Raw genomic sequence first — 24,553 nt, 5'->3', positions numbered from 1 at the left:
GTTTAACCATGAATTATTTATTAGTGTATAAACTTATTTTATGGCGTGAATATAGAAAGTTGAGAAAAATTTGTGTAAGACGGTCTAACGGGTTGTATTTTGTGAGATGAATTTCTTATTTGGGTCATACATGAAAAAATATTACTTTTTATACTAAGAGTATTACTTTTTATTGTGAATATCGATATAGTTGACCCGTCTTACAGATAAAGATTTGTGAAACCGTCTCACTTACTCAAGTTGGGGATAGGGACGACAAATACAACAAGGATGTGGGATCACATGGATGACGTGGAAGGATTCCATTAGTTTGTTGACCAGTTCAATAATCGAGGAGACAACTCTTCTGGTCCGACGCTGTACTAAACCTCTTTTGCAACAGCATGATAATTGAGTAAGATTTATCGCGAGAATATTTATAATAAAAACAATAAATAAAATCAAATAACCTGAATAGTACGTTATAAATTTATGTTGGTCAGATGGATTTATTTGATTTATATTATAATAAAAATAATAATATTTTTAAAATAAAAATAATATTTATCATAAATCGGAATAAAAATAATAATATTTTTAAAATAAAAATAATATTTATCATAAATCGGATCGAATTAGACATATTTCTCACAAATTAGCCAATAAGACGATCTTATAAAAAAAATTGTGCTTTTTTTCATCGTTTATTAAATCATAAGTATGCTAAAACTAAATAATATTATTTAAACTCTTTTGTTGTTAAATATATATATATATATAATCAATCTTTTTGTTAAATAAAACTTAATTATAAATATAAGAAAATAATATTGAGGGGCTGGCCCCACCAGGTGAAACCGAATTGCAGATATATTATTTTTTTAGTATATTCTGATACGATCTCACGAATCTTTATCTATGAGACGGGTCAACCCTATCGATATTCACAGTAAAAAATAATATTCTTAGCATAAAAAGTAATATTTTTTCATGGATGATCACACGAGTTTTTGCCATTATTTTTCGCCAAAAGTTTTAGTAGACTTCATTTATTTACAGTTTAAACTTGCTCTTATTATTATTATTATTATTTGTATATTTATTAATTTAGTTTAATATAATAGAAACCCTTTAACACAGAAACACACAGATTCTTCCACACTCGGGGAAGAAGCGTACTCCTCGTGAGTACTCTACAGTCTAGCCTACTACAATCCTCCAATTATTATATAAGCACGCAGGTTTATATATAATCACAGAGAGAAAAGGCTGCATTTTGGAAACGAGAATCCCTGAAAATGATGTGGGAAGCCGGAGGATCGACGGCTTCGTCGTCGGCAGCTGGGGGAGCCGGTGGAAGTGGCGGAGGCTGCGGGGATGCCGGCGGTGGAGGTGATGGAGCGGGGAGGAGGAAGCCATCTTGGAGAGAAAGAGAGAATAACAGGAGAAGAGAGAGGCGGAGGAGAGCAATTGCGGCCAAGATTTATTCGGGGTTAAGGGCGCAGGGGAATTATAATCTGCCTAAGCACTGTGACAACAATGAAGTGCTGAAAGCTCTTTGTGCTGAAGCTGGTTGGATCGTTGAGCCCGATGGCACTACTTATCGCAAGGTAACGTAACTTATTTTCTTTTTTGGAGTCTGGGGTGCTGATTTTATTTTTGGGATCTTTCCTATTGAAGGTGATTTTTAAGTTTTGGCAATGGGGTATTCTTGGATTTGTGTGGATCTATGAGTTCAAGATATGTTCCAGTTCGGATCATGGCTGGTGTTTTCTTTATTGTTGTTTCTAGCTATTTTCCTACTTTTTCTTCCTATTAATCTGAAAGGGGATATGCATTTTTAGAAGTGGATCAACTTGTTCAGTATCTGTAATCCACTGTTTTTAGAATTTACATGAGAAAAAATTAAAGTTCTATCCTGATCTGCTATTCTCATTTTTGTTGCATTTCCCTTTGTTTCTGATTTTTTTTTTAAATTCAGCCGAAAAAATTAATCTTGTCACTTTCTTGAGATTTTGATAGCTAATTATACTTTCAAGAATATTTTTGGAGAAAAACTTCATTAAACTATAATCGGATTTTTCTGTACTGCCTCATTTGCATCAAGTGTACTCTCCCTTGTATGGTCTTTTTTCTCTGTGAAGTTCGTTGAATTGTAGATTGCTGGAGAATCTGAGTTTATGCGTCAATTATGTACAGGGATGCAAGCCATGTCCAATGGAAATAGGAGGGACCTCAACTAATATTACCCCGTGTTCTTCAAGAAATCCAAGCCCTCCGTCTTCATATTTTGCTAGTCCGATTCCTTCGTATCAGCCGAGCCCATCTTCCTCCTCATTCCCCAGCCCGTCTCGCCATGATGCCAATGCTCCTCCTCACCCATTCGCATACCTCCTTAATTCACTCCCTACTGCTCTTCCATCTCTCCGAATATCAAACAGTGCTCCCGTCACCCCACCTCTTTCCTCCCCCACAAGAATCCCAAAACAAACTCTCACTTTGGAAACTCTTGCTAAAGAATCCATGTCTGCATTTAATATCCCTTTCTTTGCTGCATCCGCCCCAGCCAGTCCAACTCGTGCTCATCGTTTTACACCAGCTACTATACCCGAGTGCGATGAGTTCTCAGACACCTCGACTATAGATTCCTTGAAATGGATGAATTTTCAAGCATATGGTAATGCAGTCAATGTTGTTCCAACTTCGCCAACTTTTAACCTTGTGAAGCCTGCTGCTCGACAAGTTCCTTCCAAGGATGGCACATCAGACAAGGGAAAGGGCATAGATTTTGGGTTGGTGAATATGGCGGTGAAGCCATGGGAAGGGGAGATGATTCACGAGGTTGGAATGGATGATCTTGAGCTCACACTAGGTAGTGGGAATATGCGAAATTAAATCATGGGCTAAAAACTCTCAAATTCGGCATTGGGTCATTCTTCCTGTGTAACTATGAGCATGCAAAAGCAGATTAGCATTTCTGCAGAAGTACACATCCATTGTGAAAGATGACGAGTTGGAAATAAGAAAAGTTAGTCATTGCAAAGGGATTGAAGCTTGAATGAGTTTCTGTTTCTAGATTGGATTGTTTTTTCAGTTGTCTTCTGTTCACCTCTTTTAATCTATTTTCCAATTTTTAGTAATTATTTTTCCCATATTAATTGATTTGGGGCCTATTTACAAACATTATTGTGATCAAGAACTATGTTATTTGTTGTAGACTGGTGGATTGATCCACAGTTGCTCGGTCTGATGTTTTTTTTATATATATAATTAATCAATGGTATGTGGCTGGAATGAATGATTATGCTATTTTTTAAACTTCCCTATATCATATTGTTTTAAAATGCAAGTGCTGGTTTCGAAATATCACACTGACACTCTATTTTCTTTATAATTTTTGAGTTGGATCCTGCATATAATATCAATAATACCTAGGCAAATGAGAACCATTTTATATGTGGGGTTACTATCGAACATTATTTGGGAAACTTTTATGATTTAAATCTCACTTTTTTCATCTTTTACTCCATTAGTATACATACTCCAAGAAAATAGATGTGAAGACAGAATATTCTCTGAATTGATGCTTCTTTCTTATCTGAATAAATAGACCTTTATAAATTATAAGTTATAACCCTTTTTTTCATGCCTTCTCTCTTTGATTTTTTCCTCATTGTCTCCTTTTAATATTTACTTTAATTTAATTTATTTTGCTTCATTTGTTTATTCATATATTAAAGTAACTGTGGCCAACATTTTTTGACAATTTTGCGTATAAGCTTTGCTGTCTGGTCTGGATGCAGGGTTAGGGGCATATCCTTCTTATCATCTTTAAATATTTGGTTTGATTTTTTTTTTATATATTCTAGAGCTTTCAATGGATTTTGTCACATGCAGTGCTTGATGCATGATTGTTCTTTTTCACTCTATTTGAAACATATTTGCCTTGGGTTCTGTCTAAAGCTGATATATTTAGACATATTTCACAAAATTTAATAATGAAGTTTAAAAAATTGAATGATGTTATTATTATATAAAAATAATTTTGTAAAAATTTCAAATGCTCAATTTAACTAGTACAAATTAGAGATGTCAAAATTAGACACGAATCATCAACTCGAAAAAAATCAGGTTTGAGGTTGAGGTTTTCGGATTTGGGTCAGATCAGGTTGGACCCGATAGCTGACCCGAAAAAAATGATCGGGTTGGAGTTGACCCAAAAATTTTATTTTTTTAAAATATATTTAATAAATATTGCCTACATTTTTATATATTGTATGTCCGAAATAAAATTATTGTATATTTTTATAATAAATTTTCATAATTTAATATTTATTTTGAATTTATTTTATTTTCTTAAACAATTATTTATTTGATTTAATAAATATATTTTATTTTTCTACCATTAAACTTTTAAATTTAAATAATATACATTAGAGATATTTTATTATTTGTTTAAATTAAAATAATAATAATATTGTTATTATTTTTGAATTTTATTTAAAAAAATTCAAAATCGGGTTAATCAGATTGATTTAAGTTCGGATTGAATATTTTCGGATTAATCCAAATTCAAATTAAACAATTTTTGAATAATATTATTGTTACACCTGATCAAACAAACCCACCCGACACAGTTTGTACAAAGAACCATTGGCACACATATCAAGTAGATTAACTGTTCAAGGGCTCGTTGGGATTCAGAGCTGATTGATTTCTCCTCAAAAGTTCTTCCAATTTCTTCTTCTCATGGAATCCGAATCTCCAGCTCCAAATCCTCACCCTCAAAACCCTATAATCCCAGTGAAGCCTAGCTCAAGCAACAGAGATTTCTTGACCCATCTCGAAATCTACTTAGCCAAGCGAGATGGGGTCGACAAATTGCTCAAAATCTCGCGTTACGCCACCAAGATCATCCTCGCCTCATCCATCCTCACGCAACAATCCTCTCATCACTCGCCTCGGATCCTTCGAATCGAGCGTAGGCATAAGCCGCAAGGCGTTTCGTTTGGGCAAATTCGTTCAAGATGTCAACGCTTTGCGTTCGACCCGTTTCACTACTTGCTTGAACTTGATTCTTTACGTTATCGCATATGGTGGTGAGGGCTTGTATTATTTCATCGAACAGTTCGTGTGGTTGGGAAAAGCAGGGTTAATTGATAAGAGGCACTTGCCCGCATTGCAGAAATGGAGTGCCTGGTGCGAATTTGTGGGGTATTTTGGTAGTATAAGCTTGAAAGTGCGAGAATTGCGGACGCTTGATGCGGAGGAGAAGTGTTTGGTGACAAGCATTAATTTGGCGATGTTGAGGGGTATTGCATGTGGGGAGGAGCAGGGAAAGCTTAGAAAATTGAGGGAGAAGAAGCTGATGAAGAGGCTTTCTGTGATCCAAGATTTTGCTGATGGGTTGATGTCTTTGGCTGATATTAGAGATGGCGGAGGCAGGCTTTCATCGCCGGTTCTGGTATCAGCCGCTGGCCTGCTGTCGGCTCTTATTAGTTCTCACAAGAATTGGGTTTCTTGCTGACAGTTTGAAATTCAAATCATAAGTGAGGGAACCGGAATGTGAATTTCTTTTTTTTTTTTTTTTTGTTTTTGTATTAGTTGGCACCAATATTCTAATAAAGATCCCCCATTTCTTGTGGTCACGAGTTATTCTCAAATTCCTGCATCAGAAATAGTCTTGAAGCCTTAAGGGGGATTTGTATTTCTTTTTAGCACAATTATAAGTTTGAGATTGCCGATTCTTTGAGGAACGTAGCATACGCTACCCATTATGCAGATAGATTGAGCATAAACGCACGTTTTTTGATTGTCTATTATCTTAGCAGTAGCAGTTTCTGATGTGGTTTTCTGGCAAATTTTATGCTTTTAGACTGAATCAGTGTATTTCCCGTTTAAAGTCGAAACAAAATCATGCAAAGAACAGAAAGCGGCAAATGAACAGCACAAGCATGATTAATGATACTTTGTTTGGAGTTGGTCAGATTTACAGCATATACTGCTAACACAAGAATACTCAGTAAAGATGGATGGAATACTGGAAATAATCACAAAGGAGGGAGGGGGACAAAAGAACGCACCATGATTCACACAATATTCCCTCCAAGATCACATTTTTGCTACATTTTTTCTTGAATGTAACACAGAAAACATCAACAATCTCAAGAAACTAACCCATATTGTAACTCTTCAGATATTTCGAAAGCAAGGAAACGGTACAAAGCCATCACTCCTCTTACCTTTCCTTGATCGAACCATTTGAAGACCTTTTCAATTCCCAAGGTGGTAAGCATCCTTTTAAAGGAGATTGTAGTAGCAATGACGAAGTAGACAACTGTCTTTGCCTCGACGAGATGGATGAGAGACAACTGAAAGTACTTCTCAGCCTTCTCTTCTCGTTGTCGTCAAATGCTTGGTATTTGAGATCATGTTGCACGGCTGTAATTTTAAGGGCTTCAGGTAGTACGCAGTTGAACATCGAACCTGGCTTTGATAGAACAATATTAGCCAAATATGTACTAGAACACAGCATTGATGATTGAACAACATCACTCAAGTGATGTACGAAAAAAATACCTAATTTCGCAAGTCGATTTACCCATTTTGGAATTCTTTTCCCTGTCAACTTGTAACATATGTCTTTGCAAAAATGGTTGCAGTTCTTTACAATCAAGTGATATGAGTCACCATTGTAACTTGCAGCTTGGCGTTCCATGAACTCTCGAACCTGAGAAGAATCCAATGATGTAGTACCAATGAATATGGACTTCCTGAACTTAAATCCAGGGCATTGTCGAGGCTCAACTTCAAAGACACCACTCGATGAATAGTCGTGAGCACCAAAAGCATACTCTACACCATGAACTGTAAAGCACACAAAAAGGTTGATTCTTTGCAGAGTGATCAAGGATTTACAAACTTTTCACACACTCACTTAACAAAACATTATAATCCTAAATTGTGAATTAAACAAAGTTACACAAGGTAAATGAGAAATAAGAACCAGAAACAAGTAGTCACAAAAGTTATGCAATGAAAGCTACCTTCTACTCCAGAGTGGAAAATGCCAAGGCCAGCCCAGTAAACATAGCCATTCATGGGTGTCAAGTCGTACACATTTAGATAAACAGGTGTATTTTTGGCACCATCATCATCTGACTTCACTTTCGAAAACAAACAGAAACGCTGAGCTGATTTCGCAGAAACATGGAGGGGCAATATGGATTTCCACCCATTCTTCGACCCCAATGTCATGATGTATCTACAGGGCAACTGAACACCAAACAAGACCCTATAGCATCTGGGTAAAACATGAAAGTACAAAGTTAAGAAGCAACAGCTTAGGTGAATACTCAGGTTTCTCAAGGTAATGCAAACGCACTGGGTAGCTGAACAAAAGTAAAAAAAATTAAAATAGGGTAGATTCTTTTTCTCACTGGTTTTAACCGTCATTTAATTTTCTCTCAATTTCCAGTATAAAACAAATCATCTATCGACTGGAAGAAATTTCTTTCGCAGGTGACGAATAGAGACATAAACTAACAATAAACCTCTCATCTACAACTCATATTGTCGATGCATCTCAGTATAGCTGCTTCTACTGCGATCTCAGACACATTGAAACAATTACTTGAAGATCACATGAATCCGATTCTTATGACTTGAAAATCACATAGAATTGGGTACTCTATGTTTGTCTGTTACCAGATAGTAGTTATCTGCTCAAGGTAACACTTTCAGATACAGATAAACTATAACACCTTTTCGTCATCGAATCTGCCAAATGTATTGCATACTGATGCTTCTGATTATATTTTTTTAAATGGATAATCAATTTCAAGAAGCTACAAAACCCCAAAAAACCTTGCCTTTTCTAATATGATCCGTGACATATCAGTTAGACCTAGTTGACCCAGGACAAAGGGTTCGGAGCTATAAATTCCAACAAGAAAAGAAATTTCTCTGTGGGAGAAATATTAGTATAAAACTTCTCAAGTAGATGGCAAAAGGAGAAACTTCAGAAAATTAATATTTGACGTGAATTTCAACTTCTGAAAGTCAACATTGACGGGAGTGGGAAGCCACTAATAGTTCAACTACTATAATTGTTGATTATATAAATCTTGAATCTGATATAAGGTAAATATTTGACATTTTCCAGCCAAATGTTAACTAAAATAGCCATCAGCTGAAATTGGTTCTAACGCGGTGAGAACGATGAGGCATGTATAACTTAAGAAGTTCAAAGATCATTATCATATTGCCTTATAGGAGTTGGATTGTGGTTCCATTCTTCAATCAACTCCTCGAAAATCATGAAACAGATGTGATAGAAAAAAGAACTTGATGACAAAGTATCAACCAAAAGGAAAGAGAAGAAAAACCGGATCTGAAAGTTTAAAACATATGCCTTACATGTTCTGGCATACTATGTTCTACAGTTTTATCATGTCAGCATGAACTAGAAAATAAGTACACCCACATTTAAACTATGAAATAAAGAATTAAGAAATAATTTTATTAATCGGTTAATGGTCAGCAACAAGATAAAGCAGTTTACAGGCAAGTTACGCAGTTCAAAGCAGAATAAGAGGGACAAGGCATGTAAATTTAAATACAAATTTAATATAACCATAGAATTGGTTACAAAATCATCAAATAGTGGAAGAAATATATTTTCTAAACAGAAAATATTACCATTTTTGTGGAAAAGTGCTTCGGGGAACCTTCTTGAATTTCACAGTCTAAAACATAAAATCTCTTAAAACACATAGGATGTTTCCCAAGCCTTCATAATACTGAATACAGAATAAAGTAAAATAAATCAACAGAATTTTGAGCAGAGATCCCTGCATTTAGTGACTTTAGTCCAAGAAACCGACCAGAAGTTCTGAAATCAGATTCAGATTTTCTAACGAGCCCATAATCTTATCAGATCTTGTTCTCTACTTTGAGCCTTTGCCGCAAAGTACAAAATAAAAATCAAGAAACAGCACATTCAACAAGTTCTTGAAAAAGCAGATCAGCGCTCAACCAATGACCACAGAATTCAGCCTAATTACGCAACCAAAAGGGGGAAATGAACTGTCCCTTTATTAAGGAGAGGAAAAAAAAAACCAAACTTGTGCCTAAATAACAGAAATCAAGAACAAGAAAAACAAAGCTTCAAGAAGAGACACTCACAGATTTAAGTGGAAATGGCATTGGTGGGCTGGCTGAAAATTCACCTTTCAGCTTCTACAGACATTGAATTAAAGCTCTGTACAAAAGAATGTAATTTTACTGTGTGAGAATGAGTGCGAGCACCTGGAGATTGGTTAATTAGCACAAGCGTCTCTTTCTCTCCCTAAATTAATAGCGCACATTCCTTGTTTTCTGTCAAATCCCAGGTAAAAGAACCCCTGCGGAACGCAAACAAACTCCTTGAAATCACTAACAAAATCACCCCTTGATCCTAAACAAATTGTAGTACCAGAAGCTAGTTAGTCTAGTACTAAAAGGTAAAAGAAGAAAAAAAAAGTAGAGAGAATTATATATGAAGAGACCCCAAGTTTTGGAAGTTAAAGGAGAAACTGACGCAACACAAAACAATTATTTGTCTGCTTTTTATTTATAATTTTTTTAAAATGCCTTTTTATTTGTCTTTGACCACAAATAGCCGGAAGAATAAAATTCGAGCCTTCTTGTTTTACCCCCTTCCTTTAGTCTCTCTCTTTGTTCACTGGTCTCCAGAATAAAGTTACACTGACAAAAGCAGTGAAATAAGAGAGTAAATGACAAGCCGATGAATGAGAAAACACCATAATGAAATCCAGAGAAAGAATCCAGTTTTTTTTCTTTAACCGTTGTGGGATTCTTTGTTTTTTGAGCATTCGTCGATTTCTGCAGATATGGAACTGAAAATTTGCTCAAAATTATGTACATTTTTTTTACCGAGGTTTATTCTTAAGAAACCTTCATTGGGTCATGTGCTTCAATAGAATTTGAATTAATCCAGTCGAATGATGAAAAATTCTTGAAATTGTCGAGGTTAACCATGCTCTTGCAAATACGAAAAAATAGTGACATGGTCCTACGTTAAATTTACCATACCCCAAAGGGCCCCGACTCACATGGTATTTCTCCCCAAGATTTACACGGTGAGATCCCAAAACTCAATGTTCTCTCTTTTTAAATTTTGGATTCGAGTCCACCAAATTTGACAGCGCTCATTCAATATTTTGTAATATTGTCATGTAAAATACAGTCTGTCTAATTTATAGCGCCCTTCGTTGAATTTTTAGTAGAAATAGGTTGAATGTTTTAAACAATTTCAATTATATTAGAATAGGTTTCTTGTTAGACGGTATCACTAATCTTTATATGTGAGACGGATCAACCTTCCCGATATTCACAGTAAAAAGTAATATTCTTAGCATAAAAAGTAATAATTTTTCATGGATGACTCAAATAAGATATTTGTCTCACAAAATACGACTCGTGAGACCGTAACACACAAGTTTTTGTCATTATATTATATATACACACACAACACACAAAGTTATGGTTTATTGTAATAAAAATTAAGAAAATGTTGACTTTAAAAAAAATTGCCAGCTTTGTAATGAAGAGGTACAGCTACTTGTGGTGTTGTCTTTAATAGGCTTCATGAAAATCTTGCCTTCGATTAAGGGAAAATAGCTTTAGTGTTGTGTAATAATGGCAAGCTGAACAACAAATAACAGCTTTTGGGATTGTTAGTTAATAGTTAGTGTTTGATATTTTTTTAGAATGCTTCTGTTGATTATTTTTTAAAATTAATTTTCCGTCCTTTTTTTTATTACTTTCTTATTATTTTACAAATACGATTAATAAATAGGTAAACTTTTACGAGCTGAATACAGATATTTATTTATTTTTACATTATTAATATTATTGCCTTCATTCAATTAACATTTTATGTATCTCTAATTTAAGGTTTATCCGACAAGTTTGACCATTTTTATTTCTTAATAAAATATTTTAATTAAATCTGAAAATTAATATACCCATAAAATGAAGGTGAAGAAGAAGAAGAAGAATGCCTCATAAAAGATGCTCATCCAATTTTACACAGAAAATGAAAACTGTAAGAACTTTGTAATGCTTATGCGGTCTCTAATTACAGCACTCTGTGGAAACAAAGCTAAGAGAGAGTTTTCACACTTATTATCCTACAATTTAGCTATATTTATTTCATGAATGAACAAATGTATAATTTTTGCCCTGTGAAAATAATATCTTCATCTGAACAAATCCTCAGTTTCATCTGCACAAAGGAGAGTTTTCCAATGAATAGCCTCCATATACACCATATGCATCCTTCTTACTTGGTTAAAGAGGTGCTAGAGTATTGAAATGGTCCCATGCTTCCTGCATGAAAATAAGACAACTACTCTTCATGTGTACTCGAAAATATTACAGAAAAATGCACGACTTTTTCCATTTTTTAAAAAGATTCATCACAATGTTACATCTTGTACTCATTTAACAGTCACGAAGACATTGAATAGAATTTGCATTGCTTTTTATTTTTGTTCCACTCCCTGTTTATTAGTTCTGGTTGTGTATTAATGATTCAATCTATTAGATAGAATGACTGTGCTTCTTAATCTTAATTCAAATCAACTAACATCAACAGGAGAAAAGGGCAGATTCTTTTTCCTTTTTTGTAATTAGTTTCTACTTTAAGACGAGTGGTTGGTCTGTTGCAGCTTAGAGAGTTACCAACTGTGACATTACCTGAAGAAGGTCAAAAACTTTTTCCGCTATGTATTTTTTATTAGAAGCAGCACTGTTTTGCTGAAGCTTATCTGGATGTAGGCGAAGTAAAGCTTTCTGATATGCTCTCTTCACAGCATTTGTTTCTATTAAATCAACAAGGGCTACCGGTTTCCATTCATTTCCAGGCCAAAGAACCTGACAGACTAAGTATATATTAGAAACTCAGAATTTTCAGCCGGCCCTCAATGCCAAGTGGAGTTAGTCTTTTCGACTATTTCTGCTCTAGAAACTCATGACTCGTACATGGTAAGGTACCAGCCTTTGTTTCAACAGAAGCACACTGCAGTTGGGATTAGCATTGCGAAGAATACTTACAAATTGGAGTGTCGAAAGCAGAGAGCGGATGTTTCCATTCTTCCCAACTGCCCATTGACGGATTTTAGCATCTATAGCCTGCATGCATTGATAATAAACCATTGACATAGCATTTATTTTTTAAGCATTCAAAAGCAAAGTCTAGACACGGAACTTACTTTCATCTCCTCGGAAACTTCATCCCTTTGTGCAACTGTTTCATGACAGGGAGATAATTCTTGAACCTGTGAAAACATGACAATCAAGGACAAATGGTCAAAATCCAATTGTTTATTTCACAAAAGATCATATACTATCAGCATAAAAAAATATGTCTACTTAATAATATTCTTGATCAGTTAGAAGACTTTTGAAGATAATTACAAGTATGGGGGATCAATAAATTATACCGAGAAGTAATCTTCGAAAGGATCGTCTGAATTTTCAACAGATACTTTAGAATCCCCGCGAAATGACTCTGAAAAAACACAAAGCATCTCTATGATTACAAAATGAAAACCAAATTGTTGGAGTGACATCTCGCAGTTCTAATAAATATGACCACTTTTACTTCACAACTCACCACAAATTTCAAAGAGAACGAAGGGCAATTAACTTTTCTGAATTTTAATAATCTAAACTTTATTTGACAGAAATGAAGAAAACATCCCTCATGTCCTAATTTGATTTGTAAGTTTTAACAATTATTAGCCTGGTAAAGAAGAAGAGTACAAAATGGAAAAAGGTAGTTACTTCGAAAGCTTGGGTTCTTTGTTTGAGGTTTTAGTCGCGCGTCATCCTTGTTCATATTTTTCTCTACCTGAAAACAACATGAAAAAACATTCACTGTTTCACAACCTCCATTACAAGACAGAAACTGCTTTTTGTTAACCAAAAAACATCAATCGTATGCTGCAACTTGTTCTTCCAATGTGATATTCTTCAACAACAAAAAAAAGTGAGTTATACCTTAAGCGAAACATCGGGCTTTTTCTCTTCATCATTTGATTCAACGTTTTCTTTGACTTTTGATTCATTAACATTGACTTCATTGTCTTTCTGATCAATGCCTGCACATTTCCATCTGTGACTGTGACTCCTAATAGGAATATCAAGTTTAGGCATAGAATCAGCTTCATGGTTGAAATTCTGAACGAACTCCTTCACCTTGCCTTTGACACCACTTCTACCAAGATTTGCTGAAGAATTTTCTGCTACCCCTTTCACAGTGGATGACGAATCCTCGCTACTAAAAGAAGCCAAGGGACTTCTACGATAAATTCTAGATGAAGAACTTGAAGAGCGAGAGCTATTCAATTGATTTGCAGTACCATCCATCTTAAAAAGGCCATGATTCTGAGGAACGTGAGGAGAAAACCTAGCGGTCGTCGATTTGGAGGTAAGGCTAAACAAAGGGAAGAATCACAAGTAAACATATAAACTATGTCACGATGAGTAAAGAAAGAAACCACTGTGTGTAACTGGAATATACAGCGACTGGTGTAAATTTAAATCAATTTTTACTCTTAGTTCTTTCATATTTTAAAACTTTGACAAATAATGCTTTGTCAAATCTCGATTGATTGAGACTGAGTTCCTCCATTTTGAGCAATTTCATGAACATGATTAAGAGATCAAGCTCAAAATCTCCACTCAATCAGGTTGAAACCAAGCATTGGAATCTTTCAGAGGCTACTCAAGCTTGCAGTATTCGTGATTCAAGGCCACATGTAAACGTGTGATTCACATATTTATTTTAACAACTCAAAACAGATTGAAATGAACTCTAATACCTTAACTGATCAGGTGGGAGTGAAGTGCCAAAAAACTCAGGTTTAGAGACCGGACTCGTGATCCTTAAACTCGGGCTAGATGCAATCACACTATCTCGATCAAAACTTCGTGGTGAACCATAACACTCATCACCTCTAAATATATCGTCAAAGAAATCGTCACTCGGGTATCGGTTTCTTCCCATGTTATCAATTCTAAACACAGGCTTTTCCTTTCGCCCATTCCATGGTGATGAGCTTCCGTCATCTTCAGAAGCCACTATTTCGCCGAAGCTGTACCTAACTCTCGCTTCTTGCGTCGAATACCGCCTCGGTGGACCGCCAAAAACATCGTTAAAATCTACATCCCCCGAGTTTCTGTTGGGTGTTTTTGGTGGGATTTGTGAGAATGCGCCGGAAGAAGCGTGTTCCAGCGTGATGGTTTCGCTCTGCATGAAGTTCTCCGTTGTTGTACTCATGTCTCTGCTTCTGGGATTCAAGGATAAAGCTCAGTACGGAAACTGCACCGGAATTTGTTTGAGCAGTTTGCTAGAGATTGTATCTTTATGCTTCAATTTTCCGTATCTTCATTTCCAAATGCTAGAAAACAGGAAACGAAATGGTGGGTGTTAATCTTTTTTGTTTTTATATTCTTGCATGAAGGAAAATTCAGAAATGGGTCGCTGATATTTGGTGACAGGATACATTTTTTACGCTTCCAATCCCTTTCTTTTTTCCTTCAAGAAACATCAAAAGACAAAACAAATTGATTTTTTTCAAATGTAAATCTCTTGCATGAATGAAAATTCACAAAGTGGCTTCCAAATTTGTCGCAGGATCATGGGAAGCAGACAGCTACAGTGGGTTTACAATATAGCGAATATATTGTAGTGAAAATCAGAAGCAACAAAAAGGTCTGAATGATTAAAGTTTGGATAAGAAAGATGAGGAAAAAGAAAGCCAAAAGACAAAAAATATGGGCAAAGCCAAATATTAATTTTTTAGGTTTCTGTTCATTGCGATTTGGTGGTGTACAGTAGAACGGGGCCACTTTTGTAAAACATGTGAAGGGTATTGGAACTCAAGATTCCAAATTTACCAATTTTTTTTCAACAATATCTTCTCAATTTTTTGGACTTTTGAATGAAAAGTCGATTTCTTTGCTTTCATGTGGGACTTTTGTTGTGGAGGACACTTTTGTTGTAAATGCTATGATAATAATAATTATTTATTAATATTAATTGATATCCTATTAATGTGCCCAATGCTCTTGACTCATCCCTAACCCAAATGGAAGGCATACCCATGACGAGCCCAGGTATTTCCCTATAAATATCAGATTTGAATGTTTAATTCATTTATTCACTATATTATTTTTCAGCAACACACTTAGCTGTTCTCCTTTATGTCATCAGTCGGGACACCCTCCCAGCCCCTTCTAACGGTCTTATTCGTGATTTCAGCCTCAGAGCAATTTCGAAACCTGCATCGAGACTAGTGACACTCGCTGGAAGCGAACCCTAGATTTTCTGTGAGTATCATTAATTATAAAACATGTTCCTTTAAAAAAATTACAAATTTATTAAACACATGGGTAGATTGGTTGTTAGAGCGTCCACCTGAAGATGATAGAACTTCACCGATGTCAGATAACAAAACAACTATCAGAACGATGGGGAAATCTCACCGATTTTGATCGGAATTGTGACTTACTAAAATGGATTAAAGTTCACTTGTTCCATGCTAAACATCTCATAAAATTTTGGGTCACAATTCAAACAAAATTTGTAAATTTTCAGAATTTTTTGTTAGATTAAATACTCGTACTTAGGCACCGATTCTGATCGATTATCCCAACATTATTAACTTCAAACAGTGCCTCAATGTGCACATGTTTTCATCCGCAGTATGTGTTGTGCGTGAGAGCCCAGCCACTACAACTAACGTACAATGTTCCTAATTTGATACAATTGGCTCAGTGAACTTAACATAATGGGGGTGGTAGAGCAACATAAGAACACCAAATAAAACTGAAAATTCAAAGGCAAAGAATGGAAGCTTCTAGGATTCACGACATAAGGTCAAAATTCAGCCTCAAAGTTGGCATGCATCGTATAAATTCATGAATCAAAAATGCCAAAATCCAGAAGAGTCGTGCTTTGCCACGTAAACTTTCTGACCTCGAGCGCATAATTGACGAAAGCGGCTTCTCCGTTCCCAAAAAAAAAAAAAAAACAACTATTTATGCTTGTTAGATTACTGTAGTTATTTGCCATAGGAAAATGTAAAAAATCAAATATGGTAGCGTGATCATCTATACATTATGACTATTGGAATTGAGCAATTCTTCTTCCTCACTGGAGATGTCAATCAAGGATAGTTGACTGTTGGATTTCGAGCTCATTTTGTTCCACTCGTTTTCAACTCGAAAGAAAACCCATTGGAATCGGCGTAGCATCTCCAGGGCAGTGATGGTGAACACCGTCAGATAATTGTGTCTTAGATGAGCTGACAGCTTGTATGTCCATGTGCATCGTAGGATAAGATTGCTGCTGAGTACCCAAAGATAAACCTGCCAGGTTGAGAGCACAAAGAGTTGATTCAAAAAGGTATTGGTAGCAACACCAGATGTGCAAAGCAAATAGTTATAAGACATGATATTTCGCAGTTCTTTCTATAGTACACACTTGGTGTACACAGACGTTCCAAATATTTTGTGAAAAATGTTTGCCACATATGATATGTATGGCAAATATTAGTTATCAATCGTAGAGAACCAAGAGTTGGAGAAGATTTGGACATCTACATTTTAATATGGTAATCAATGCACTAGAACTAAGCAATGTAATATTTATCAGAGACTTGGCACAACAAAAGGAAAGAAGTGTCGCTTTTACCCATTTCCTTCCGTATAACAACTGGGACAAGACATGTGGTTTACTGAACTTGAAAATCCGAGTGAAGCAACTGGTAAGATAAAAGAAATAGCCATCAGCTAACCACACAAGGCACTGAATATGCATCTCAAACGAAAAGCAACAAAGATGCATATCAAGAAAAGAGATCTGAAAGTCAAATCAAATCAAATAAATTCACTAGAAATCAAGGATAAAATAATTTCATGGCATCTGTACCTCAAGTCCCAATCTCTGGTAACATCCCAGTAGAACGAGTACAAAGAGTTCACTACACTTGACACAAGCCACAGAGGCCGGTATATACTCGTCCACTTGTCAGGGAAGACATGATACTTGAGGGCAGAAAGAAAAATAACTGGAACTGCCGATGAATACTTCAAGGCTGGCACAATATGTAAATTTTATCAATTCATGATTCAAAGGAATCACGCGAATAAACAATTTCATGACTCAAATCAATCACTTTTTTTGTCATTTATCATCTGCCTGTAATTCCTAATGTTCATTAAAATTCTAAAATCGGCATGAGAAAAAGGTGTAAGCAATGATAGGGGTGTAAAATAATCAAGCCGGCTCACGAGTTTTTTAAACCAACTTGAAAAATATTGATTCGTTTTCGAAATTATCGAATTCGAGCCAAACTCGGACATGTTTGAACTTTTTTCGATGTTCGATAGTTTGTGAGTTTAATATTTTATTATTAATTTTTTATATAATAATATATTAAATAATTATATTCGAGCTTTTATTTTCGTATAACCCACGAACATGTTCAAATATTTCAAGTCGAACTCGAACTCGAGCTCAAATATATCTAGTTTGAGCCTTAAAATTATCTTCACATTCGATTTGATTCGGTTCATTTACACCCCTAGTGATGATGATGAGACGTAGGAGAGGGAAAACGCGAATTAGAAGTAGAACATAAACAAGTTCTTCAGGATGATATAAAAAGCATGGTCTAAATCACAAATTCAATGACCTTACAAAACGTACGCACTAGTTTACCATTTAAAAGAGATGACTTTTCCCTTGTATCCTTGTATTGCCGAAGACATTGAAAGAAACGAAAAATATAGGGCAAGACAAGAACTATAGGTATTGCAACAGAGTGACTTCCACAAATTGAATCAGCCTCAAACCATGCAATAGTAGCAACCTGTAATTGATGGCAGTGTCTAGAAATGGAGTAAGCTTTCGAGGAAAAAGAAAGCACAAGGAATGTACTTGAAAATTTCAAATCGAATTTCACCAAAATTCCATCATCAAACATGTTAAAAATAAAATTCAAGAACTCCGGAGGCCAACACAGTTGTAGAAGGTTGAAATTCTAAGAAATCAAATTTTAATCAGCAATGAAATTCTTTGACTGCATTAAAAGCCGAGCCTTATAAACCACATCTAAGTGGCTTCATGAAACAGGAAACTGGAAGAATCCTGTCAGCTATATCCAACATTATAAAATAAAAAGTTTGGATAATCATAGAAAAGCTAACCTGGCGATGGACCATTCGACATACAGAACGCTCCAAATCTGAGAAAACCTGCATGGATGGGGGAGGCATAGCACTACAAGAGTTAAAACAGCTTAAAAGAGACACCATGAGAAAAATTAACCACAAATCATAGGATCTTACATCAGCTGCATCATGTACAAAACATGGTAAACAACAGTACTAACCACTTAAATAAATGAAACACAGATAAATCACATACAAAGGTACAGATTTCCTGTACTACAAATAACTTTGTCAAGAAACAATAGGCAACAAGAGGATGTCTACCTTTGACATAGAGGTCAGTATATCGGCTAAAAAGAAGTCAGCAAATGTAATTGCCTGTTTTCAGAAAGCAAAACTGCATGAGAGAAGGAAAAAACTACTGTTTAAATAATCAATTACTAATATTCATAGATCTCTAATTCCGATGAAAGGACAAAAGAGCCTAAAAGAAACTTTTAATATGGCCCAAAGTTCTTAAGTGCTGCATGACCAATAATGACAAAGTGATTTGTGTTAGATCTAAGTTTTCGGACAACAAAAATTGAAAGCCCACACTGGATGCACTATCTTACCTGTAGTGGAAACACTATACGCCAGAGAGTCCTTAACAAAAAGTAGCGAGACGCAAGATGGAAAATATGGAAGGGAAATAAGAGAGTCAAAGCAACAGCGGCATACAAGAGTACCTGCAGTGCCAACATGAATGTCGTTGCTGGTCAGATTTTGCCAGATGCATGATGATCCAAAACAATGAAGTTAATAAGGAAGCCAATCAAGTGAATCACAAGTCAAATTAGCCACTAACATGACGACATCAACTGGAATATTTTCAAGTCAAAAAATTCACCCATGAATACGTTCCAAGATATATAATTTCATGTAGGAAAACAAGAAAATTTTGTATGGGAAAAGTTAATTTCAAAATCAAGGCTCTCTTGACATCATTAGTAAGAGGCATGCCATAGAATCCATTGACCTTTTGAAAAACTAGTCTACAAACTGACAAGAATCATAAAAGTGTCCATAGTTAATGAATCTCCAAACTTGACCTCTCCATCTAAGGAATTCAATCCCATAGCTTATCTTAATTAAAATGATTTAAACACTAAAAAACTTCACCATAAGTCTAATGATTTCAACACACATCACAAACATGGTCATCACATTTATTGCATCCCGTCTTGTGGATATGTGATATATAAACATTGTCACCTCATTTGTTGTAGCTATAGTACCTCTACATTTTTTCCTTTCCAAGCTACATAGCAAAAGAAAGCATAACGAGAGAATATGTTAAAGAAAAACGAGAGAACTCCTCGGTTCACATCATTTGTACAGGCCTATCAAATCATCAGCAAGAAATTCTGAAATGGAGAACACATTACAATAATATCCAGGAAAGGAATCATCTATTACACTGGTTGGGATGCGGCCAAAGTAACTTCTCCATGAGAGTAAAGATACAAATATGCTGTCATGCTAGTTGGGACAATGATCGTCATCCAGATGGCACACTGAGACATTAATTAAATCATGAGTAAGTAACAAATAACAAACGTATGGCACAGATAAATGAGACAGGGAAACCAAATCTTATCTTTTGATACTTAAAAGTTTGATTGGAAATGAAATCGAAGAAAAATTAGTTCAAGCCCAAACAAAGATACTGGTACTTCAATTTCTTGACAGCTGATGCCAAATGCTGTTTGCCACTATGGAAAGACAATATGTTTGAATAACTGATGTCGAAAGGCTACTAGTGAGTATTGATATTCCAAATAGGACTCGAAAATTATTTGGCCGAGACTCGATTGTAAAAGAACAGCTCATAACCAGAGAAGAAATATCATTAGAAGATTTTTCATCAATTTGAAGTCCAATTTTTGCAAGACTACAGCATTGGAAATTCATGAAATGCATTCAGTTTGTAGGATAGCATAAATGTACTATCAACGCATGTGCAAACTATACATCTAGAAAATCTCAATACAAATTGATGTCCATACACATCCAACAGTCGCTTCCCTGGAAAAAAAATTGAAAAAGCATACTGCAAATTTCATGCCAAGAATTACTGCATCAAACAACGACCGCACGATAAAACAAGGACCAAAAGGTTATCAAATTTTTAATTCAAGCATAACACATGAACAAGAAAAAAGTGAAATAAAAGACACGGTTTATAAGTTCCCCAAAGAAATAACAAAATGAAGCACACATCAATAATTTCGACCCTTTAAAACAATTATATTTCACGATACACATACAAGAATCCCAATATACGGGGAACTTATATATCACAGTGATGATAGGGAATTTACAAACAGCAAACAGGTTCAAGGGCAGTGGAGGACCATCAAACATCTCAGAGCATTAAAGGTTCCGATTTCACAGTAAGGCATACCGTCCATATTTCTTTATGAGTGAGATGACTTTGATCTAAGTCAAAGATTTTAGCATAACCAACATTAGCCTGGGAAAAAACCCACAGATTTATTCCCCATAGCCAAACCATCATAGTCTGCAATAAAGCAAACATAATATGTTGAAAAAGAATTCCGGGCCAATAGAACAAATAAACTTTAACATTTTTGCTCCGTGTAACAGATCAACTTATATCGGTATTCACTCACCACAAGAAGAAGTGGATTATAATACAAAAAAGCCTCATACAAAAATAAATCCCTCAGATCTGCACTCATTCTCATGACAGAATCCCATCCAATCTGCAATGTCATTCATAAAAAAAACTCAATAGGAGCCAACTAGAAATGAAGTATATATCATGCAAAACTTTTGAGGTTTAGTCATCCAACCAAAATACATGTAACCGAGACATATACAAAGACATACTAGAGACATCGAATGCATGCATGTGTACATCCATTTTAAGGTACAACACTGACCTTGCAACAAATGAATACCCATATGAAAAACAGCAATACCTGGACATAAAGTAAGATTAAAAATGAGGCGATGGACAAAAAGATATATTATTCAAACAGAAGCTGTGATTCTGTCATTGATGCAGTGATTTGAGCAACACAATAGTCAACCTTGCTTGAACTCAATCATCACAATATTTCATAATAATAATAATAATTTAGTAACACAAAAATATTAAGTTAAAAATGATTAACTCTTACTGCATTAAAGAGAAATAATCGACTTGAATATGTTAGGTGCAAGATCTTCAAGTAAACTCAATTCAAAACTATCACTGTCAATTACATATTTAAAATTGTGCCAACCTGAAGTCAGTAGCATATCATGACATAAATCATAGAAAAAAGATGAAGAATCAGAAGCAGAAACCCGAGATGGAATAAATTACCATAATGACAAAAATTCAATTTGTTGAAATTCTTTCCAGCATAAAAATCCATTAATACCCACTTGGCCACACCAGAATCATTACAGTTTTAGTAAGTCTATGCTCCTCTGGAAGCTTGACACTTCATGACTTGGATGATTGACATGTATATCATTTCTAAAGAAACATAGAAAAGAAAGTAATAAAATAATTAAAATTGTACACATGCCAATCATCCAAAACATAACGAGTAAAGCTCAAGGAGTATAGATTTTGCCGCAATTTATAGAGAGTGAATTTTGTACAACTACGGTAAGAAATGAAATTGAAGTAGGACAAAAGGTGTAACAACACGGTACCCCATATATGTTCCCTAGTGTGAGACCAAGGGCCCTACAAGGTGAGTATGATTCCAAAGAGTATAGAACAAAAGCCCAAACAAAAAAGTGATATATTGATAAAACTTCAAATGCCCATAGGACCCATAACTTTTGACAATTTTGGAATTGTTAGATGTACAAGATGATAACAATGAGTGTTCGCAAAGTTGCTGACCACGTTAAAGTTCTCTGCAAATCCAGTCATTTTGGCCCATGTAAAGATACTTTCTGTTTCATAATTTTAGAACAAACTGTTATATTTTTTATTTATTTTGAACTTTTCATCGCCCCAAATTCTAAATATACTTTATTTTTACATTTAGCTCATTCTGGTTGGTTTTCATAATCTTCAAATTTTGAAATATGCTTTTCAGTCAAATTTCATTTGGTGTTTTTAAGTTCAGAACTTCGATGTAAACGGGAAATGAAGAAATTCTTCTAGAGCAAATGTCGTATTTCATTGAAAATTACAACAATTTTGGCATATTGAAGACGGACTCCTAGTTCTAAGGATTTGAAGATGAAATATTATATTATCCCATTAATTTCATTGCTCCAATCAGAGATTCCAGCATCGATGACCTCCCATCAACAATGTTTTCACATCATAAGATCAAACCATGTGTACACATAATAAGTTCTACTAAAAAAGAAATTCATTGTGATGAAAATTCTACTCATGTAGCCGAATTACAATTTCCTACTTTATCAAACTAAAATGTGAGAAAAATAAAAATCGTTAATCTCCCTCATTTTTCCTGTTAATGGTTCCCCTTTCTTCAAGCAACCAAGAAAAATATATGAAAAAAGTAAATGGACCTTAGAATATCCAAATGTACTCATCATAATACTATTTCCCTCAATTATGAAGGATTGTTGATATACCCGGGAAATTAAAAATTCAAAGAAGGTTACAAATCAAAAGATCACTTGAGACCAGATTATATTTATAACTAACCCGATAAACCTGGTTATAGTGATACCTTGAATCTCCATAGCAGAACAGGAGAAGGCATAATAGCTACACTTGGCAATGGTGAACCCATACCCTTCATTACATTTGACACTGTGGAATGTAAGAAATCTTCTTCAGCACTGTTTCCCAGTTCATTTGTACCTGGCAGATAACATCATAACACAGTTAATATATGGAATAAATCAGTGAAAAAGGAGAAAAACCATGTCTAAAAGAAAGTGTAAGATAAATCTTCTCTCACCAACATCAAACACAACAGATCGGCTTCCAGACTTGCGTAAATGCGGACTGTTGTTAGGTACAAGATCTCCAAACATAGATGGAGGTGAGATTAAAAAGGCAGTTTTATACAATCAAATCCTTCCCAAAAACTACAACTGCGAGCAGAATAAACAGGAAAACATACATGACGTCGTATAAACAGATGGAGCTGATATGGGGCACATAAACACAATCTGATCCCTCAAACAGGTGACAGTTAGCAAGATTATTTGTGATTCAACATTTAAAATTTAACGAACGTTTTCCCGGGGTTAAGTTTAGTTGAACTTTGGGTGGGGAAGCACCAGCTACAGATAATGAACAATCATAAAGGAATAATTTTCCAATGACACAAAAGACTCAGATAGAATTCATCTTTCACAACTGGAACACGATTCCATAGTTTCACTTTTATTTTTAACCCTCAACACATGTAGTAAACTCAATGAGCACACAGTATCAACAAAATAAACAAATAAATCCATCAATTTTCAACCATATTTCCAGATCCGAGTCCTGAATCTTTCGTTAAAATCACCATAGAAGACATTCGCATGATAACCAGCAACGAACCTAAAGAATAAATAAATAAATCGCTTCCGAATCAGATTAATTAATCACCGTAAGGGAACAAGATCCAAATCCAACAACAGTTCGGCAAATCGATCCAGTCCTTGGAATTTTTGCCGGCGTCAAGCTACAAAATACATGAAGTGATTGCCGAAGGCAAGATCCAACAATGTCTGTGCGCGAGATTTGTAGTGTGTGTGGACATTTATTTTTTTCGGGGTCCCTAATCGCTTCAAACAAATGACAAAATTTGCATCTCAGATACAAAAATAAATTAGTTTTTTTATTGTGATAATTTACGGTCAAATTGTAAGGAAGTAAATGAACAAACAAAATTCTCTATGACTTATTCGAAATTCCATAAAAATTTATATGAGCTCGTTTGATGAAGTTAGTTAAAATAAATTAATCAAGTTTAAACTTTATAATATTCGGCTCGTTAGTTCGTGAACATATTCATTGGTAAGTTCATGAATCACTTTTTAGATGAAAAAATAATAGTTTTGATATTGATTTATTGAATTTGCACATTACTTATGAAATATTTAAAGTTTTATTAAATTTATTTATTATAATAAATTTACAAATTTAAATAAGAATGTTATATTTTTAAAATATATAATCTATTTTTAATAAATTTAAATGAAAATTTTAATTTATAATTCATATTTATTAAATTTGTTTAAATTCGATAAAAATTTGAATAAGCTCGTGAGTCATTAATATATTCGTTAAATAAAGCGCGAGCTCAAATTGATATAAACAAGTCAAGCTCAAACATTC

The 24,553-nt window shown here is 34.8% G+C and overlaps 5 protein-coding genes across 10 annotated transcripts; 2 read left to right on the top strand and 3 right to left on the bottom strand.

Annotated features, from left to right (window-relative positions):
* Positions 1-1,114: 1,114 nt before the first annotated feature.
* Positions 1,115-3,277, top strand: LOC142524711 (protein BRASSINAZOLE-RESISTANT 1-like). The gene is made up of 2 exons (XM_075628787.1): positions 1,115-1,589; positions 2,179-3,277. The coding sequence occupies exons 1-2, from the start codon at positions 1,278-1,280 to the stop codon at positions 2,872-2,874; spliced, it is 1,008 nt and encodes a 335-aa protein (XP_075484902.1). The 5' UTR covers positions 1,115-1,277; the 3' UTR covers positions 2,875-3,277.
* A 1,338-nt stretch (positions 3,278-4,615) lies between these two features.
* Positions 4,616-5,634, top strand: LOC142524132 (peroxisomal membrane protein 11A-like). Its single transcript, XM_075627910.1, is given in 2 exon segments — positions 4,616-4,928; positions 4,930-5,634. Coding segments are annotated over 2 exon segments (777 nt in total). The 5' UTR covers positions 4,616-4,728; the 3' UTR covers positions 5,507-5,634.
* A 285-nt stretch (positions 5,635-5,919) lies between these two features.
* Positions 5,920-9,558, bottom strand: LOC142524133 (deSI-like protein At4g17486). Its single transcript, XM_075627911.1, has 4 exons — positions 9,166-9,558; positions 7,026-7,282; positions 6,559-6,846; positions 5,920-6,465 (listed from the first exon to the last, which is right to left on the bottom strand). Exons 2-4 carry the CDS (start codon positions 7,234-7,236, stop codon positions 6,218-6,220), a joined length of 747 nt encoding a protein of 248 aa, XP_075484026.1. The 5' UTR covers positions 7,237-7,282; positions 9,166-9,558; the 3' UTR covers positions 5,920-6,217.
* Positions 9,559-11,031: 1,473 nt separating this feature from the next.
* Positions 11,032-14,836, bottom strand: LOC142525453 (uncharacterized). The gene is made up of 8 exons (XM_075629751.1): positions 13,872-14,836; positions 13,048-13,483; positions 12,832-12,898; positions 12,489-12,556; positions 12,258-12,323; positions 12,100-12,177; positions 11,743-11,919; positions 11,032-11,373 (listed from the first exon to the last, which is right to left on the bottom strand). The coding sequence occupies exons 1-8, from the start codon at positions 14,327-14,329 to the stop codon at positions 11,335-11,337; spliced, it is 1,389 nt and encodes a 462-aa protein (XP_075485866.1). The 5' UTR covers positions 14,330-14,836; the 3' UTR covers positions 11,032-11,334.
* Positions 14,837-15,864: 1,028 nt separating this feature from the next.
* Positions 15,865-24,031, bottom strand: LOC142524164 (uncharacterized). 6 transcript variants are annotated; one of them, XM_075627973.1, is made up of 14 exons: positions 23,822-24,030; positions 23,181-23,316; positions 22,947-23,080; positions 21,177-21,215; positions 20,904-20,996; positions 20,675-20,791; positions 19,689-19,784; positions 18,843-18,956; positions 18,553-18,606; positions 18,265-18,312; positions 17,777-17,927; positions 16,985-17,150; positions 16,748-16,817; positions 15,865-16,422 (listed from the first exon to the last, which is right to left on the bottom strand). In XM_075627973.1, the coding sequence occupies exons 2-14, from the start codon at positions 23,254-23,256 to the stop codon at positions 16,165-16,167; spliced, it is 1,416 nt and encodes a 471-aa protein (XP_075484088.1). In that variant the 5' UTR covers positions 23,257-23,316; positions 23,822-24,030; the 3' UTR covers positions 15,865-16,164. The 6 variants fall into 6 exon arrangements, with proteins under 6 accessions (XP_075484088.1, XP_075484091.1, XP_075484090.1 ...); XM_075627976.1 differs by having other exon boundaries at positions 23,181-23,227; positions 23,822-24,018; XM_075627975.1 differs by lacking the exon at positions 21,177-21,215 and having other exon boundaries at positions 23,822-24,031.
* Positions 24,032-24,553: the final 522 nt, after the last annotated feature.

Source organism: Primulina tabacum, chromosome 14 (assembly GCF_025594145.1).
Source record: "Primulina tabacum isolate GXHZ01 chromosome 14, ASM2559414v2, whole genome shotgun sequence".
Lineage (NCBI taxonomy): Eukaryota > Viridiplantae > Streptophyta > Magnoliopsida > Lamiales > Gesneriaceae > Primulina > Primulina tabacum.
This window is presented reverse-complemented; position numbering and strand designations above follow the sequence as displayed.